General features: G+C 47.5%; 2 protein-coding genes across 3 annotated transcripts in view; both read right to left on the bottom strand.

Annotated features, from left to right (window-relative positions):
- PSMD1 (proteasome 26S subunit, non-ATPase 1) overlaps positions 1-1,249 on the bottom strand; it is a 70,285-nt gene extending 69,036 nt beyond the window's left edge. Inside the window, exon 1 of the mRNA XM_080933389.1 lies at positions 1,099-1,249. Coding sequence (XP_080789515.1) covers positions 1,099-1,114 — 16 coding nt within the window. The 5' untranslated portion in view covers positions 1,115-1,249. The remainder of the gene's footprint in view (positions 1-1,098) is intronic.
- An 11,802-nt stretch (positions 1,250-13,051) lies between these two features.
- On the bottom strand, positions 13,052-17,815 carry LOC308432870 (uncharacterized protein C2orf72 homolog; the record flags this gene model as incomplete). Of its 2 annotated transcripts, none has more annotated exons than XM_080932718.1 (3): positions 13,052-13,191; positions 14,981-15,094; positions 17,197-17,815. In XM_080932718.1, the coding sequence occupies 3 exons, from the start codon at positions 17,813-17,815 to the stop codon at positions 13,052-13,054; spliced, it is 873 nt and encodes a 290-aa protein (XP_080788844.1). The 2 variants fall into 2 exon arrangements, with proteins under 2 accessions (XP_080788844.1, XP_080788845.1); XM_080932719.1 differs by having other exon boundaries at positions 14,981-15,091.
- Positions 17,816-18,299: the final 484 nt, after the last annotated feature.

The following is an 18,299-nucleotide window of genomic DNA, read 5'->3' as shown; positions in this document are numbered from 1 at the left end:
GGGTGGGGGATACTTCCTCTGATGGGAAGTAAAACTCATAATTAGGGTGTAGTGGTGCACATTTCAAATAAATCCCAGTATTTGGGAAGCAGAGGCAGGGGATCTCTGGGAGTTTGAGGCCAGCCTGGTCTACATAGTGAGTTCGAGCTCAGCCAGAGCTCCACAGTAATTCCTTATCTGAAACAGACAAAACAACAAAAGAGAAGGGGGGGGGAGATAAAGGTCTAGCATCTCTACTAATTTCCTTAACCAATCCTCATAAAGACGGCCTTAAGCTCCCCACCATACGGATTACTGTCTACTGAGAACCTGTCTGTTCACAATCAAATACTTGTAGAGCGAGCACAGAATCAGGACAACCAAGCAGCCAAGGCTGAAAAATCACCAAAGCTGGGAACAGCTATATGTAAATCAAGTCTGTAGTGTTGGGCTTGAAAGTCTCCATTTCCACACCTTCCCATTTCAATAGCCACTACAAGTATCTATGCATAAACCTACACAAGTGTGTGAAACCGGCTTTGCAGTCCTGAGAATCTCAAACACACACGGTAAGTTGGCGCTCCAGTCAATACTACCTTCACCGAACGAGGTTCTCAAGTGAATGCGGTGGCCCCAGAAACCCAGCCACCTCAAACCCAATTTCGGACTTCCAGGAGAAAAAAATCTCAAGCCGAGCCAGAAGCACTTGGTGTAGCAGTTAGGCTGCCAGGCCAGGAGCTGCTATAAGATGTTTACGATGGCACCGGGGCCCATCCCAAGCCAAAACACTTGCGGGGAAGGATGGGGGGGTCACTCGACCAAGAAGCGGACAGAGAATAAAGGTCCAGCGACCGCCTAGGTGCCCGGTCCGGTCCTGGCACGGGGGTGTGGCTGGAGAGGGACGCCCAGGTAGCCACCTGGTCCTATTCCTCCGAAACCAAGAAGCCTGCAGTGACCTGGCCAGTCTCCCAGCCCTTGATCCCCGAGGTGGCCCTCGGGCAGAGGGGCCCGACCAGGCCGGCGCTCAACCCGGAGGTGCCCAGTCACCCGCCCTGACTCAGCTAAACGCCGGCGCGGCGGCGGCTTCTCACTAGGGCTCCTGCTCCCGGCCGCACTCACCGGCTGAAGTGATCATGGCTGCGCCCTGCACTCGCCGATCCGTTCGTCCACAGTCCTGGCCCTGGATCTGTCAGCTCAGGGCTCGCTTGCTCTACCGCACCTCCAGGTTCCCGGGTGTGCTGCTCAGTCAGTCCCCTCCACAGGCCGCCGGCTCGCTTCTAGCCGAGGACCCCGCCCGCCCTAGGGCTGCCCGCATCTCCTCCAGAGGCTTGGCGCAAATTCACCTCCACGCCGGTGTTTTTTGTGCAGCTCCAGCCTCTCGAGACCATGCAACAGACTAAAAAACATGTTGTTGTTTTTTATAACTCTCCGAGAGGTCAGAGCTCTGGCTGGCTGGGAACAGACAGTCATTTGCACTTTCCATCAGGCTTCAAAATAGACACCCTTGCCAATAGAGGTCCACTCATCACCCGCCATTGCTAAGAGAAAGGGTGTTAGGGAAGGTATAAGCAGTGCTCGCAGCGCCACCTAATGATATGGCGGTCTCACTGCAACAATGCCCGTCAACCCAAGACTATTGGGAATACAGGGAAGTGTTTTCGTAGAAAAGCGAATGAAGCAGGATCTTGAATTTGAGGCCAGTCTAGGCTATAAAAGATCCGCTATCTAAGTGGGGAAAGGTGGTGTGGTATACTGCTGGAGGGATGACTTGGTCGCTTATGTGTTTGCCATAAAAACATGAGGATCTGAGCTTGAGTTTGGATTCCCAGCGGCTAGTGTGAACCAAAGGGCTGGAGCAGGCGAAGACAACTGAATATGTGGGGCTTGCTGGCCGGCCTGTCTAGCCAGTTGGTGGGCTCCAGGTCTAGTAAGAGACTCTTTCAAACAATAAAGTGGCTGGGTATAATGGTTCACTCCTTTAATCACAGCACCCAGGAGGCAGAGGCACGTGGATCTCTGTGGTTTTAGGGCCACCCTGGCCTACAAGTGGGTTCCAGGACAGCCAGAGCCACAAAGTGAGACCGCGGCGGGGGGTGGGGCACTAGGAAGGGGTAGAAGAGCAACTGAGGAAGACACCCAGTGTCAATCTCCAGCCTACTTGCACATATGTGTGTATATGTGTATGTACTTATATGTGTATATGCGTGGCACAAACTTACCTCCATGGCTGTGTCTTTTGTACAACCTCAACCTCCAGAGGACCACCCCCCCACACACACAAATATGAACACACATACGAAAATAGACTTTCCAGGTATCAAACATGGTGGTACACCCCTTGGGAGGCAATGGTAGGCAGATCTCTGTGAGTTCCAAGCCAACCTCATTTCCATCGTGAAATTCCAATGAAGTAGGAGTCATATAATGAGACGTTCGCTGTCTTAAAAGGGCTGGGTTGGTGGCATTCAGAGAGTTGCCTTTAGTGGTTAAGCTTCCAGACGACTCAAGTTCAATTCCCAGCATGCATAGGGAGCAGCTCACAACTGCTTGCAAGTCCAGCTTCAGGGGGTTTGATGCTCTCTTCTGGCCTCCACAGGTACCTATACTCAGGTGCACATATACACACTAAATAAATAATAAATACATCTTAAAAAAATAAAAGAAAGCCTGCCTCCAAAATACAAACACTTCACAGTACTTTACGATGATAATGAATTTAGTCTATTATAGCTAAACAATAAGAATGGGGGGGTTCTTATATAATAGTCCAGGTTGTTTTCAAACTTTCTTTGTAGCTGAGGAGGACCTTGAACTTCTGGTCAGGGTCTAACTGGAGAATGCAGGGATTGTAGGTGTGCACCACAATACCTGGTATATATGGTCCTGGTGATTGAACCAGGGCCTCATGCATGCTAGGTAAGCACTGTACCTACTGAACTACATCCCTAACCCCCATAAGACTTTTAAAACATTACTTCTGGAACAGCTATTACTGTACATTTTACATGTTTCAAAAGGTTGGGTGTGGTCACTCATTCAGAAGGCAGTGGCTGGGGATCTGTGTAAATTCAAGGTCGTCCAAATCTGCAGTGAATTCCAGGACAGCCAGTGCTATGTAGAGAGAGCCTGTTTCAAAAAACAAAACAAAACAATGGGTTGATAGAATGACTCATTAGTTAGGAGCTTTGGCTGCTCTTCTGGAGGTCCTGAGTTCAATTCCCACAATCACATGGTGGCTCACAATCATCTAAAAGGGGATCTGCTGCCCTCTTCTGGCATGCAGGTGTACTTATAGACAAAGTATTCATAAATAAAACAAATGCATCAATTAAAAAACACAGAAATATTAAAAACAAAATCAGAAGTATGTGATAATATACAGGAAGAAATATGTCAAAGGAAGAAGCAATGTTGTGTATTCTTTTCTCCTTTCTAGCAAGTGCTTTCTTCTAGCAAAAAGTTCCTCATAATCTTTAGAATTTTGAGATGACAGTTGTGACTTTTTTTCCCAAACGTTTTATTTACTTCATGAGCTTGTCATCCCCTCATTGGTTCACTAGTCCCAGGATGAGAAAGGACTCAGCCACTCACAATAATATTATTAATAAGGATGTGGATCAGTTTTACAAAGAAGCCAATTAATCCCATAATGGCAAATTCTATCACTGTGGCCATGTCGATCTTCCGGAATTCTTTTCTATCTGGTTTGGTACATCTTTTAACCAGCTGAATTGAGTTTTCACAAACTGCCAACTTGGCTCAACAAACGACATTACCTGATCCATGTTTGTGGGATGGCGGTTTGAGAGGGTAGAGACGCGTAGCTTAGGAGAGACTTGAGTCCAGTGGAACTGGACAGTTGTGACTTTTACTTACTTTCTTTTTTAACTAAAAAATTATGCATATAGATGGTGTGTGTGTGTGTGTGTGTGTCCATGTGTCTATGTTCCTGTGCCACATTCATGCCTACTGCCCTTGGAAACCACAAGTGAGCATCAGGTCCCTTGGAACTGGCATTCCTGATGCTTGTAAGCCACTATAAGGGAGGGAATCAAACCTTAGTTCTCTGGAGAGCAGCCGGTGCTCTTAACCACTGAGCCATCTCTTTAGTCAGTCACTTACTTCCATACATCAGTGTCGACAGCAGATTTACACACTAGTCGATGCTGAGACAGATCTGAGTATTAAGCAGTGATTTGCGTATGGTGGGAAGTTGCGGGGGACTGAACCCAGAGTCATGGCTCTCATTCACTTTACCACTGTTGAGCAATTAGCTCCTCACCACCAAGCTACTGTTTGGACGGCAGTGACCAAAGCCTATTTCTATGGCCTTCTCAAAACAATCAGATATGGTGAGACACATCGTGTTTTACCATTGCCACCGGATTAAATGTGTGTTTGTAAACTTTTTAACAATTTAGTATTTTGAAGCCACACTTGCCAAAAACAAACTCCTTCGAAGGAATTGAGCCTGTGACCAAAGAGGTGTGCATAAAAGATAAGTGTACTGAGTGTTTGGGGTATATTTCTACAGAGAGACCTCCACGTAAAGACCCCTAGAGAAGCCACAGATGAATGCCACAAAGTAATACAGGAGTGAAGCAAAGAACCAGCCTGCTTCCATCTTAAGATGGAAGCCATCTTATAGTAAGGATAAACTAGCTTCATTCTGTTTATGATTAAACCTGTTTCTTAAGGTTATGCTCCACTTGTAACCTACAAATGGTTCTGTACCACATGTTCCTCCTGTATGGCCCTCCACAGGCAATCGTGACTTTGTTTCAAAAAGTTGTTTATAACCATCTTGGCACCCTACCTTTATTTCAAAAGGTTATATGACCACCAATGAGTACCTTGTTATAACTATGTTGCTATGACTACCTTGCTATGCCTACCTTTGCAACCATGTCTTTGTTTGAGGAGGTCCTCAGGACTAACTTGTTCTGCTCCCGTGACCCCCTCCTATTTTGCCCATCAAACAAACCCCTTACCCCTGTCTTCCTCACATCCAATGCTGACCTCTCAAACCCTGCTTCAGGGGTAGGTATCCTGTGGATATGCATTTTTAAAAGCTTGCTTTAACTAATTGCTTGCTTTAGTTAGTTTGGTGATGATGGTTTGGGTCAGTGGTCTTTCTCCTCCCATCCTCGGGATTAACAAAAGCTCTGTGCAAAAACAAAACAAAACAAAACCTGTTCAAGGGCTGGCGATCCAGTTCAGCGGGAGAGCCTCAGGTGCTGGGAGTACAGCTCAGTGAGGATGTGCTTGCTTAGTTTGCTCAAGGTTTGGTGTTAGATCCTCAGCACCACAAAGGATAAGGATGGAGAGAGAATGAGAATCCTGTGTTAGGTTGGCGATAGACAGCAATGGCGTCAAAGGCAGTGGTAGGGAGTAGAGGGGGCCCTGGCAAAGGAAGGCCTAATGGCTCAATTCAGGTGATCAGCAGCTATGGGGCTTACATGGTTGCCCTGCAAGAATGCAGGCTTATATTGTGAAGCCAACGCTTTCTCCAGGAAAAGGCAGGAATGAGAATTTCATGTGCTATCAGAACATTTTTAGTTATTTTATTTTAGTTAGTGTCAAGTCCAGGGCTGATAGGCTCAGTGCCTATTAGCATATTAAAGTGAATGCTGGCCTCCAGGCTGACTCAGTCCCTGTGTGTACCAGCTCCTTCCACCCTGCCCCCTGCCCTACACTCATGTGCTTCCCCTCCCCCAACTTCTCATTCTTACATAACCCTGCCATTCTGTCCATGAGCTCTCCTGGTCCCCTCTCTTTTGCCTCTCTTGTCCTGTTCCCCCACTCCTCCCACCCCACCCCGTCCCCAGGGCCATGTTCTGTTTACTTTCTCTCCTTGCTCTGGACACTTCTGATGCCTCTGGCAATACTCTGCCCTTTAACCTTCCCCTCAACCAAGCCTTGGAGCAGCCCTATCTTTATATACCTATTTGTTTTTGCAGTGTTTGCAGAAACTGCATGGCCCCTCGCACAGCAAATGTAGACAGTGTTGACAGCTACATGAGCATCATTTGATAACTAATTAAAAATCTTTTTGAAGCTTAGGGCATAGCTCAGTGGTAAGTAGCTCAGTGGTAGTGCACTTGCCTAGCATGGGTTACACTCTGGGTTTGATCCCCAACACACACACACACACACACACACACACACACACACACACACACTTTGGGTAGCGTGCACGCTTGTCATTGCCACAAAGTTATCTGAGCTTTATACAGCTATCCTGCCCTTTCCAGGATTCAAATGAGCTCTACTTTTGAGGATATAGTGGTGTAAAGATAAAAAATTTAAGCTAGCCCTGCTCCACTCGGGGATTGAGAACCTGAACTTACGGAATGACAGGAGGGATTCCTGCAGGGTGCGCTCTGTTCTTACCGAGCGATCAAATTTTAGGAGAATCATAAAACATCTTAGAGCCCACCCCAGGTTCGCTATGGCCTCACCCGCATAGGGGCTGGGCGGCAGGTCCGGTCAGCAGGAAGGCAGGAGATTGGCTGGTCTTACAGTGCCCCCTGGTGGTTTCAAGGTCCCCGCTGGCGGAGGACTTATGTGGGAGCGCCGCCCAGATCTCCAGCCTATAGTCTGTGCTGCAGTGTTAGGCGGGAACCACCGACCTAGCAAACCTGGTAAGCCTGCTCTGTGTTAGAGCGTCTCAATGGCTGGCGCTTTCTCTCTTTCTGGGACGGCCAGACACTTTTCAGCAAGTGGGGGTTAAGAATCACCTTGAAAATCTTTAGTCACTAATGTTTTTCTCGTGTTCATCGCTATTTACACCGTGAGCTACAAAGACAGTTACATTACATTTGTTTGTTTTTGAGATTGACCCAGGACCTTGTGCATGTTTAGCAGGTGCTTTTCCACTGAGCTTCTTATACGTCATCATCAGCCACAAGAATTGTTGAGCACTCAAAGTGAGCTAATGCCAGGAAGGAACTAAACTGCAAATTATACTTAACTTTATTGTTTTAAGCTTTTTAAAAAAGATTTATTTATCTTATGTATATGACCACACTGTCCTTGACACACCAGAAGAGGGCATCAGATTCAATTACAAATGCTTGTGAGCCACCATGTGGTTGCTGGGATTTGAACTAATGACCTTTGGAAGAGCAGCCAGTGCTTTTAACTGCTGAGCCATCTCTCCAGCCCTATACTTAACTTTAATCGGTTGACATTACATTTTTATATTGAAGTAGAAAATTTTGGAATTAGTGAAATCAATGGGTATGTCAAATTAATTTTAGTCCATTGAATTTCTTTCCAATTGAACAGATCCTCAATTTAGTTATTGAAAAGCTTCATACATGGAACAATTTGAGGATGTGAATATTCTTATGACTAAATCTAATGGACTCTAAATACCAATCAGGTGTTTTCAATGCCACAGCGTGCATGTGAAATCAGAGGATAACTTGCAGGAGCTACTTATCTCTCTTTCTGAAAATAAATACATATGTTAAATATTTGTTTTATTTCATATGTAAAGTGCTTTGTCAGTATGCATGTATGTAAAGGTACTACATTCATGTTTGTTGCTGGAAGAGGACAGAAGAGGACATTAGATTCTCTGGAACTGGAGTTATGGGTAGTTGTGAGCCATCATGTGGGTGCTGGGAACTGAACTAGGGTCTTCTATGAGAGCAGCCAGTGCATTTAACTGCTCAGCCATCTCTCCAACCCCAGGTTATCTCTACCATGTAGGCCTTACAGATCCACCTCAGACACAAAGGCTTGGCAGGGTCACTTTTAGCTGCTGAGCCATCTCCATGGCCCTGAATTAAGCAGTACATTTCTCACAGGAATCAGGGATTTGACAAAACAGAATGAAAAAAGGAATTGGAAACCATGTGGCAGCCATTTTCCATTTGGAAAGCTGAGGCAGGAGCATTATAAATTCAAGGTCAGCCTGAGCTACATAGCTAAGTTCAAGGTTATCTCAGGCTAAATAGTAAGACCTTGCTTTTTAAAAATGTATAATGCTTTATTAGTAATTTCCAACTGAACATGATTTTGATCCTTGTAAAGATGTATGGGATCCGGGTGTGGTTACGTTGGGTGTCTGCTTGTCTAGTATGTGCAAAGTCCTAGGTTTGATACCCAGCACTGCCTAAAATCAGGTGTTGGGGAAGGAAGATGGTTTTGTGTGTAAGAGAACTTGCTGTGCATGCAATGATGACCTGAGTTCAGGGAAGGAGGTAGGAGGATCATTCTGGCTTCTGGCCACCAGCCCTGGTGAAAGCTGGTGAGGTCCAGGCTCAGTGAGAGACCCTGTCATAAGGGAGTGGGATGAAAAACAAGACTCTAGGAAGGAGCTGGAAGCAGGAAGATGAGAAGTTCATTCAAGGTCATCCTCAACCACAAATGGAAGAACAGCCCTGTCCATGCTCCCACACCATCCTCCCCCCCAACACACACACAATTTTTAAAAAAGGAAAGAAGGAAGGAAGGCAGGCTGGGAAGATAGTTGAGCAGTTAAGAGCACATATTCTCTTGCAAAAGACCTGGGTTCGAATCCCAGAACCCATATGGCAGCTTGCCACTATCAATAACTCCAGTTCCTAGGGATGGGATCCGATGCCTCTTCTGATCTCTGTGGGCTCCTGCTTGCACGTGGTGTATTTACACACACCTAAGCACATGCATATCCACATAAAATTAAATAAATGTTCTTTTAAAGTATATTAAGCTGGGTGTGGTGGCTCAGACCCTTAACCTCAGCAATCAGGAGGCAGAGACAGGCAGATGGATCTCCGTGAACTGGAGGCCAGCCTGGTTTACATAGTGAGTTCTAGGCCAGAAAGTGCTACATGGTGAGACCCTGTCTCAGAAAACGAAACCAAAAATGCATATGATTAAAATGAATCTTACCTGTTTCTTTGCTCCCTTTTCCCGAGGTGTCTACTAGAAAATGAAGAGTTTCACATGTGCCTTACCATAGATTCTTTTTAGCCACATAGCCTCTTCAGGGTCTTGCCTACTCTCTGGAGCTTTGAGGGGGGATAGCCTCTCTGTCAGGGAACAAGGAGCTGAGAGTGGTCCTCCCCACATCTAGGAGTTCTGGAGCAGGTAGCCCACTGGGACTGTATGTCAGACTGAAGCTAATCTGTAAGAATAACAAAGCCACCCCCAACTTGAAGACCTCCTTAGTTGTCAAGGAAGAGAAAGAGTTTGGGGCTAAGAGACAGACCCAGTTTCTGCAACTAGACCTCAAAATGACCTTGGTCTTAAGGACTGAGCAAGGTGCTCCAAGGCCAGCTGAACATTTGGATAAGAGTCATGTCATGGCTAGAGAGGCCAGAAGGAAGGTAGACGGGGTTCTAACTATTACCAAAGCCACAGCCCCTCCTAGGGTATGGCCTCCCCACATCCTGTTGTCCCTTCCCACTCTTGTCCCTGTGCACTTCCTGTGACTATAGGAGGCACAACATTGCCCCACAGGCAGCCATGTTCTGCTACCTATTGGCAGCCCTGGGTGTAAGGCTAGTAGAAGTCTTGGGCTCTAGTTCGAAGGCAGACAAGGATGTGTGTAAGGTTCCTGGTGGTCCAGTACTGCCACCCTCCCTTCACCCCAACACCAAGGTTATGCAAGTGGTAGGATACTTTGGCCAAATTCCACCTCAGTCCTAATGCTTGATACACTAGCTCACAAAAACAGGTCAGAGTGCTGGTGCAGCTTCCACTAAAGCCAGTCTCCTCCACTCATAGTGTTTACTGTGCAAACAGGACAAAGTGACAAAGTCCAGGCTCTCTGTCCCTATGAAGCAAGCCCTCTATCTCGTCACTGCTCCCACCGCCCCCACGCCTGGGAGAGAATTTCTCTTGGTAGACCAGGCTGGCCTGGAACTCAGAGATCTGCCTGCCTCTGTTCCCTGAGTGACGGGATTAAAGGTGTGTGCCACCAGTGCCTGGCTGTCACTAGTATTTTAAAGCAGACAGCCTTCACATCTCCAGTGGTCACTGGTCATTATCCGCTTGCTGTACTTTGGTCCTTGCTTCTAGCAGGGAAAGAGGGGCTTACTGACATTGCAGGCCCAGGGCCTCCACACTTGTCTCGGTTGTTGTTGTTGATGATGATGGTGGTGGTGGTGATTATTCGTTTAGTTTTGTGTTTTGTTTTTACAGGCTTTTCCCAAAGCCAGGAACTCCTCGTAGGCAAACTCTTGAATAGGAGAGAAACTATAACACAAATTTTACAAAGGTTTGTCTGAAAGTTAACGAAGGCCTGGCTTCGCTCTGGTTAAATGCACACATACACGTCCACGCCTTCTATTGTGTATCAAATCACATGCTATCTTTAAATTAAAAAAAAAAAGAAAAAAAAAAAAAAACCTCCTTTTAAATATTTACTTCTGGGACTGTACAATAGCTCAGTGGGTAAAAGTATTTACTACCAAGCCAGGTGACCTAAGTTTGTTTCACTTGGTCCACATGGTGAAAGAGAAAACTGAGTCCCACAAGTTGTCCTGACCTTTATCATGTGTTATGGCCTTTATATGCCTCCTATAAGTAAAATGTAAAAACAAATAAATAATCAAATCAACTTAACACCTGCTTCTGCTTCCCAGTTATTCTCCAGAACCAGCCATGGGGTTGTGGAGAAATCATCTGGGCCTGGGGGACTTTTAGGGGCATTTCATTTGCTCAGACTCCCTCCTCCCCAAGTCCTGTGAGGATGGTGTTAGAGAAGAAAAGAAAGACCCACTTTGCTTCTATCAGATACAGTGAGGCACTGTCTGGTTTATTAGATGTAAGGAACCAGCATTTGAGTCAAAAGCAGGGGAACCACCATCACATTACATGTTAGAACCCCAGTGACCCCTGGCATCCTCCAGGTCTCTAGCCTTCCCTCAGGCCACCCCAACCTTCGTGTCTTTCTGAAGTCCCCTGGAAGGGCCCCACATGATCATCCTTGGTGAAACCTGGGTCTTTCTGTCTGGGAAACAGCACTAACACGAGCCGTAGGATGCTGTTTGCTGCACCCATCTTACCAGGAAGCAGAAGCCAGACTCAGTACAAAGACCTCTTTAACCAGCCTCGAGACCTGCAGTAGGCAATTAAAACCGCAACCACCAATGTGAGTGGTGTGCAAACCACACCTTAGACCAGAGACTACAAGCTCAAATGGTCCTGTGACGGGGGGATAGAGCTCCAAGTAAGGGCTGGAGAGGAGTCACCACAGACCAGAAAGGAAGGCGTGGCCTCCCTCTCCCAGGAAGCCACATTGATTTAAATGTGCAGTTTCCTGAGTTTCAACACGGGTAAAAGATACAAAAGAGTTTCAACCCTTGTTACTTCTTAAACAAATTCCCAACCTAAATTTCAAGCCCTTTTCCTTGACCAAATAATAAAACTCCAACTTGAATGATTACAGAGGGTTGTATAGGTCAACATTGTAACAAAAAAATAGCTTTAAATATACCACACTCCCCCATTTAAAAACAAAATCAAATCACATTGACAATTCAAAGTTCTTTTTTTTTTCTTTTTTCTGAGACAGTCTCATGTAGTCCAGGCTGGCCTCCAACTCACACTGTAACTGAGGGTGGATTTGAACTTCTGATTCTCCTATCTCTACTTCCAAAGTACTGGGGTTATAGGCATGTGCACTACATCTGGTTTACAATGATGGGGATCAAACTAATATGCTAGGATAGCCCTCTACTAACCAAACTACATCCTGGCCTGGAGTTCACTCTTGAATAAAAGATGCTAGTCGAGACCATTTCCTACCGTACAACCTTGTATTATTAAAATGATGTCTGCTTTCACCTCATGCAGGAAAGACATTATCTATTTCTTAGTTTTGTTTTTTTTTTCTTGAGACTAAGAGGGAAATTAGGCTGTGGATTACCAAGAAGAAACTGAGGCACAGAGCAGGGAGGGTCCTCTCCCTTGGTATCACCACAGAAAGAGTTGAAATCATGACTCAAAGTAATGCAGCCCCTCTCAGGGAGCCATGCAAAGTATGGTACAGTTGGGTAACTGCAAAGTGTCTCATAGATTAATAAGTGGATTTATGCACTGGATTATCCACTTCCCTCCGACAGTGCTTTCTCCACATCAGGGAAAGCTAGTAAGGGCCTTTGTCCTTCCAAAGACTGATTTCTCCAGGGGCTGACAGGGACAAAAGAGGTAGTCCCCAGTTGCCTCTGCATGAGTAGATACCCTGGCTGGTTCTGTGGAAGATATTTACCCATCCTACGTGACTCACAGACTCAGAGGGAAGATTCCAGAACCTCCAGGATATTTGGGCTAGGACCTGAGATCTAGTGTAAGTCGGGGGGCTGAGCACCCCAATACCCTGGCTTTCTCTCTCCTTGGTGCTATAGGCAGCTCCCAGCAAACTTTTCCATAAAAGATTTGGCAAAATAATCAGTGTCAACATGAGAAAGACAGAGGCCCCCTTTTCTCATGGCACGCAAGGCGCTGTTGGTACTGGACCTGTAACACACAGCCATCTTGGCTCTGGCCTGGCAGGCTCTCCCTCACAGTAACAGTCAGGTCTTTATTTTGGCTTGTTCTGGGAGCCAAGATCCCAGGACACCCATGGTGATCTCTTCCCAGAATGACAGGGAGAAGGGATTGGCCCTTCCATTTCTCAAACGGGTCACAATCAGCATTCTGAGCAAACTAATTATTTGTAGCTGGCCCATCCTACACACTGTGAGATGCCCACTGATTGCCCCGAGATGCAGCGTGGCTCCTGGTGGAAAGCCACTGGGTTGGCGGCCCTTCAGTCATTTGGGAAACAAGCCCAAAGACCGAGTGACATGTCTGAAAAGCCCTTACAGAGGCTCCTCGGCTCAGAGAAATGAAGGCACAGAGAGACAAGATCAACCCACCATGACCATAGAGTAAAAAGACACTAAATGTGGAGCAGGTCCCACAGGCCTTGTCGCAGAGCTGGTAACAGTGAAAGCAGCAGCCCCCAAGCAAGTGGGGTCTTCATAGTTAGTCAGTCACCATCTGCTGAGGTCAACAGTGTGATGTGGAGACTCACTGAGAAGGGCCAGAGCCTAGTGTGCAGGTTAGGGCCAGTCCAGGGGTCCAGCCTTCATCTTGTATCCTCTGAGGGATCAGGTGGTATGTGGACAACTCCATCCTGGGCTCTAGATCCATTTCCACGGTCTTCACAGTCTCCATTGGGAAATACAGGTGTCAGTGCAAGCTCCTCTTCTGAGACCTGGAGGTGTTCTGGAACATTTGAAGATAAAAAGATCATGTTCATGAGTCAATATCTAAGCATTTAAAGGGAGGAATGTGGCCCAAGATCTACTTCTAAAGCAAAGGAAGAACTGGTTGGATGGCTGAGCAGGTAAAGGTTCTTGCTGCCAAGCCAGAGACCCTGAGTCTGGTTCCCAGGACCCACATGGTGGAAAGAGAGAACCAACTCCCTTAAGTTGTCCTCTGATTTCCATGTGCACACTATAGTGTGTACATATCAGAGATTCAAAAAGCCAAGCAAAATAAAGATCTTATATATATATATATATATATATATATATATATATATATATATATATATATATATGTTTATATGTATATATATGTGTGTGTGTGTGTGTGTGTGTTGATGTCAAGGTTGATGTCTGCCTCCATTGCTTTTCCACCTTATCCAAGGCAGGGTCTCTATCAAACCCAGAGCTTGCAAGTATAGCTGGTCTTGCTAGTTGGCCTGCTATGTGGTTCCTCTGTTTCCTCCCTCTGAAGGATTATAGACAGGCTGTCACACTCTCTTGACACTTAGGGAGTTTCTGGGGATTCAAACTCTAACCTCATACTTGTCTGGCAATTGCTTTAAACACTGAGCTATCTCTAGCCCTGACACTCTATTTAATATGAGGGTTTTGGGCATCTTCAAGTTTTGTTTTTGGGCACTTAATATATGTGTGGCATTTTAATATTTATTTATTTGTTTGTTTGTTTATTTATTTAGTGTGTGGGAACATTGTATAATAGTGTGTGCTTGTGTGTCTATGTCTGTATATGTGTGTGTATCTGTGTTTGTATGTGTCTCTGTGTGTATATGAGTATGTATGTGTATGTGTGTGTGTGTATCTGTGTGTGTGTGTGTATGAGTATGTGTGTGTAAGTCAAAGTATGACTTGTTGGTCTTAGTCTTCTCCTTTCACAGTAGGGATTCTAGGAATTGAACTCAGATCTTCAGTCTTGGTGGCAAGCACCTTTACCCACTGAGTAATTCTATCAGCCCAGAGTATGTTCTTTTAAGGCATTGTTTGTATCAATTTATTAGGCAGTGAAAGAAGGCACCTAGATCAGTGAATGGTCAGGTTTAAATAAGGGACACAATAAAAGCTTACTTTACACCTCTGCTCCTTATTTGTCCCCTACACTTAACTCACCTCCATTTACCAGCAAGATGGCTCCACCTTGGCTCACTCTTTCTATGTTCTCTGCCTTTGTTGGTCCAAGCAACCTAACTAACGTTCCTCTCTAGGGGCTGCTGTGGTCCCCTCTAGCTGAGATCTGTGTCTCCACAGGCTGCCATCTTTCTGCTTGTGTCTTAGACCCTGCACCTTTGAAGAGCATTCTGTCCATGTGGCCCAGCTCCCCACTCCAAGCCCTTCCATTTCCATCTTCACCTTAGCTCTGAGCATCCTTTTCAGAGACTGATATCTGCTGGAAACTTTTACTCAGGATACTTTCTGAGCCCCCGTGTCTGCCCCCTGAAACCTTGTGTCCCAGCTCAAATGCCACTAGCTCCTTAACATTCCATGGCTCCTCAGAGGACACTGGCCTGTCTCTAACCCCATGCGTATGGAATTTCTGTACTATATATCTCTTCGTGTTTTCACCAGGTTGGAGAATTGCTAGAGCAGGCACTCTGCCTGATCCAGCCCAATCCCTGCTTGAAGGTACAGGCATCTGGAATACTAGCTCAGCTTGGAGACAGTCTCCAGGCTCATCTGATGTCCTTAAGGTTCCCAAACTCATCCAGGATCCAGACAGCCAAGATGTTTACCTTGAGCTGGGCCTTGAGAGGAGGTGACACCCCGGTTCTTTCTCTGCCTCCGAGGACCCCAGGAAAAGCAAGTCAGTAGTCCAGGGAGCCCCGGTCTTTCCCAGGCACCTTCTGCTAGAAAAAGAGACCAAATCCCCAAGGCAGAGGTCAGCTAGTGCCTGCTTCATAAGCCAAGAGACTTCCCTCAGCAACCCACGAGTCTCCACTTCCTACTGCCCTGATTTCATCTATCTGGTTATTTCTCTTCAGCCTCGAAGATTTCTCTGTTAGGTGCACACACTAGGGAGACCATAGCGACAGAATGGCATGAAATTAAACACAGTTGCATACCACTAAAGAAAATACTCGCAGGGCAGTAATAGCATTCCGTTTTAATTCACACTCCCTCCTTGTTTCCCTACCTCACCTCTCCATTTTTTTTTACTCATCCATCCATTCATTTGCTTTTGAGACAGGGTCTCACTATGTACCCTAGGATGGTTTTGAACTGTCCATCCTCCTGCCTCAACCTCCCGAATACTGGGATACACAGATGCGCATCATCGTGACTTGCTTCAAACTATTTCCAAACACCAACAAATTAAATGCTTTCCTTTCTTTTTTTCTTTTCTTCCTTCCTTCCTTTTTTTTGAGACAGGGTCTCATTGCATAGCCCTGACTGGCCTGGAACTCACTATGTAGATCAGGCTGGCCTCTGCATACCTGAGTACTGAGATTAAAGGCACGGGTTACCTTTGTTTCTTTGCAGCCAAAGCTGCAACAAGAAGTTATAGTTAATTCATTGCCTTGATTTAGTAAAGCTCATTAGTTTAGGTTTTTGTTTTCTCTCAGAGTGCTTTGGAAAAGTAGGCAAATGTTTAATATAATAGAGGATGATGCATCTGCAAAGGTCCAGAGCGGTAGGTGTTATTTTAAGCCAAGGATTTAGTCATCCATCTTGGGTGCCAGGGTGCGAGGGCTAAGAGAAGAAAGGCTTAAAGATTATCTGGGCACTGGCTCATTAGCCTGGGGAGACTGTGTGAATTACCTTCTTTCCCTCAAGGCCAGGTAAGGACATCATCAGAGCAGGGATGCACATGGGGTACTTATTTGCCTAATCTTTCAGGATCCTGGAGGTTGTTCAGCCTCCACATAAGGGAGATTGGCCGGAGGCTAGGGAACTTCCAGTGAGAAATGCTTTTGCCAAGCTGTCAGGTGCAAGTGTGACATTTAGAACATCAGATAATGTCTCCCTAGTGTGAAAAGTCTGACATCTCCCAGTGGCTGGTTAATGCCCAATAGCAAATGCCCCGGAACACCTCACACAGCCACTCTTCAGCTCATAAGTTTGCTATGGTCAAAGGTCAAAGGGAAGGGAGTTGAGCAGTGGAAAGATCTCCCAACAGCTGACAAGACTTCACGCAGAGCCCATTAAATCCCAGTACCTCGCAGAATTCCTGCAAAACATGCTCCCTTGGGACGTCTGGCCCTTCGGTGATGGAACACTCTCGGGCTAGGAGAAGCTCTCACACCTGCCTCTCTACACTTTAGGATAGAGTGTGGCAGGAAAATGTGGCTCCATACCTGGCGGAAGCAGCTACCTGTGGCTACCAGGAATGACTGAGGTCGTCATGGTCTCGGTCCCTCACACCCTTCCGGACACCCACAAGCCCCTGGCACCTATTCCAAGTCTTTGCCAGGAACTCCATCTGCCTTCCTCCCTTCCACACAGAGCCTCTGGTATCGTGCTCTCTCTCTCCTAAAGCTCCTGTGACAACCCTGCCTGCACTTGTCTTAAAGCTACAGTCACCCCGCCCCCAGTATTAGTTCTCTACCATCCCCCACGCACAGCACCCAAACTTTTGCATCTTGTCCAATCCCCAGTCTCCAACTCCTATATTTTGTTGTTGTTGCTGTTTAGAGCAGTTCAACCCTACTTCTTACTCACTTCCTCCCCAGTTGTACCCTCAGATTCTTCCCACCCTCACACCCCACACCCGGTCTCATGTGCAGTTGGGATCTGGCCAGACAGACTCAATTCCTTGCCCAGAGCATGACCACCTTAGGCTGAGAGGCCTTGTGCTGCGGACTTCCCACCGGGAAGTTTACCTCGGGCCTCAGTTTACCTCGGTGCACAATAGAGTTGGGTGGCCTAAAGGAATTCAAGCTGTCTAAAGGGACTGGAGGCTTCCCAAGACGCCTTCACCGATGCCCAGCCTGACCCCACGGAGTCTCACCTGGTCGTCCGGGTCCCGCAGCTTGCAGGGCCCTGCAGGCCGCCTCCTGGACCGCCAGGCTGGAGGCCGGGCAGCCGGGACGGAAGGCTGCAGCCTGCACCGGGCCCCCGACCTGGCGGCCGAACACCGCATGCAGCAGCGTCTCCAGCAACTGCAGTCCCGGCGCCCCCGAGTCCTCCGCACTTGCGTCGGCCACCAGGACCCCGACCAGCGCGGCGCCCTCCCGCCTCCGGCCGCGCACGTCCCGCAGCATCTCCCGCAGGAGGCGCCGCGGCTCCCGGGAGGTCAGCGATCCGGCGCGGCACAGCACGAAGACGAGCGGCGAGCGGATGGCGCGCTCCGCCTTCGCCCCCGGAGCCCCGTGCGGCTCGATGGCCGCCGCGGTGGCCGCGCGCTCGGTCTCTGAGCAGCCCCGCTTGGCCGGCTTGCCCGGTGCGGACTCCGGAGGGAACACCGCATGGGCGAAGTCCCGCAGCAGTGCGCGGCTCTGCTCGCGCTCCCACAGCTCGCCCACCAAGAGCACCTGCCCGCGGCCGCCCGCTGCCTCCACCAGCTCCTGGAAGGGCGGCTCCGCCGGGCTCACGGGCCGCGGGGCCAGCGCCTGCAGCTCGCTCTCCATGCTGGCCACCGCCTCCTGCGCCGAGCTGGGCGCTCAGCCACCGCCTCTGCCGACACGCCCCCGAGGGCTGAGCCGCCCGGACCCCCTGCTCGCCAACAGCGCCCTGCGCGCTCCTGTCCCGCCACACTAAATATTTCATTCGCTCATTCACTCACGTCGACGCCCAGTAACACAGCCAGTAGATAACTTACGGAGCATCTAGGACATCTAGAAAGTACAGGCCCTTGGGGGAACTGAGGATGAATGGACGTTAACCTGACAAATGTCCCCTCTCAGGGAAGATGGTTTTGAATCCCAGAGCAGATTTATTTATTTATTTAAAGTTTGATTTATTCTATGTGTATGAATGTTTTGCTTAAATGTATCTGTACTAGTACCAACGTCTAGTACCTGGAACTGGAGTTGTGGATGGTTATGATCAACTACACGGGTGCTGGGATCCCAATCCAGGTCCTCTGCAAAAGCAGTACGTGCTCTTAATTGG

The sequence above is a fragment of the Micromys minutus genome (genome assembly GCF_963924665.1).
Source record: "Micromys minutus genome assembly, chromosome: 19".
Lineage (NCBI taxonomy): Eukaryota > Metazoa > Chordata > Mammalia > Rodentia > Muridae > Micromys > Micromys minutus.
The sequence above is the reverse complement of the archived record's forward strand: the minus strand, read 5'-3'. Positions and strand labels throughout refer to the sequence as shown.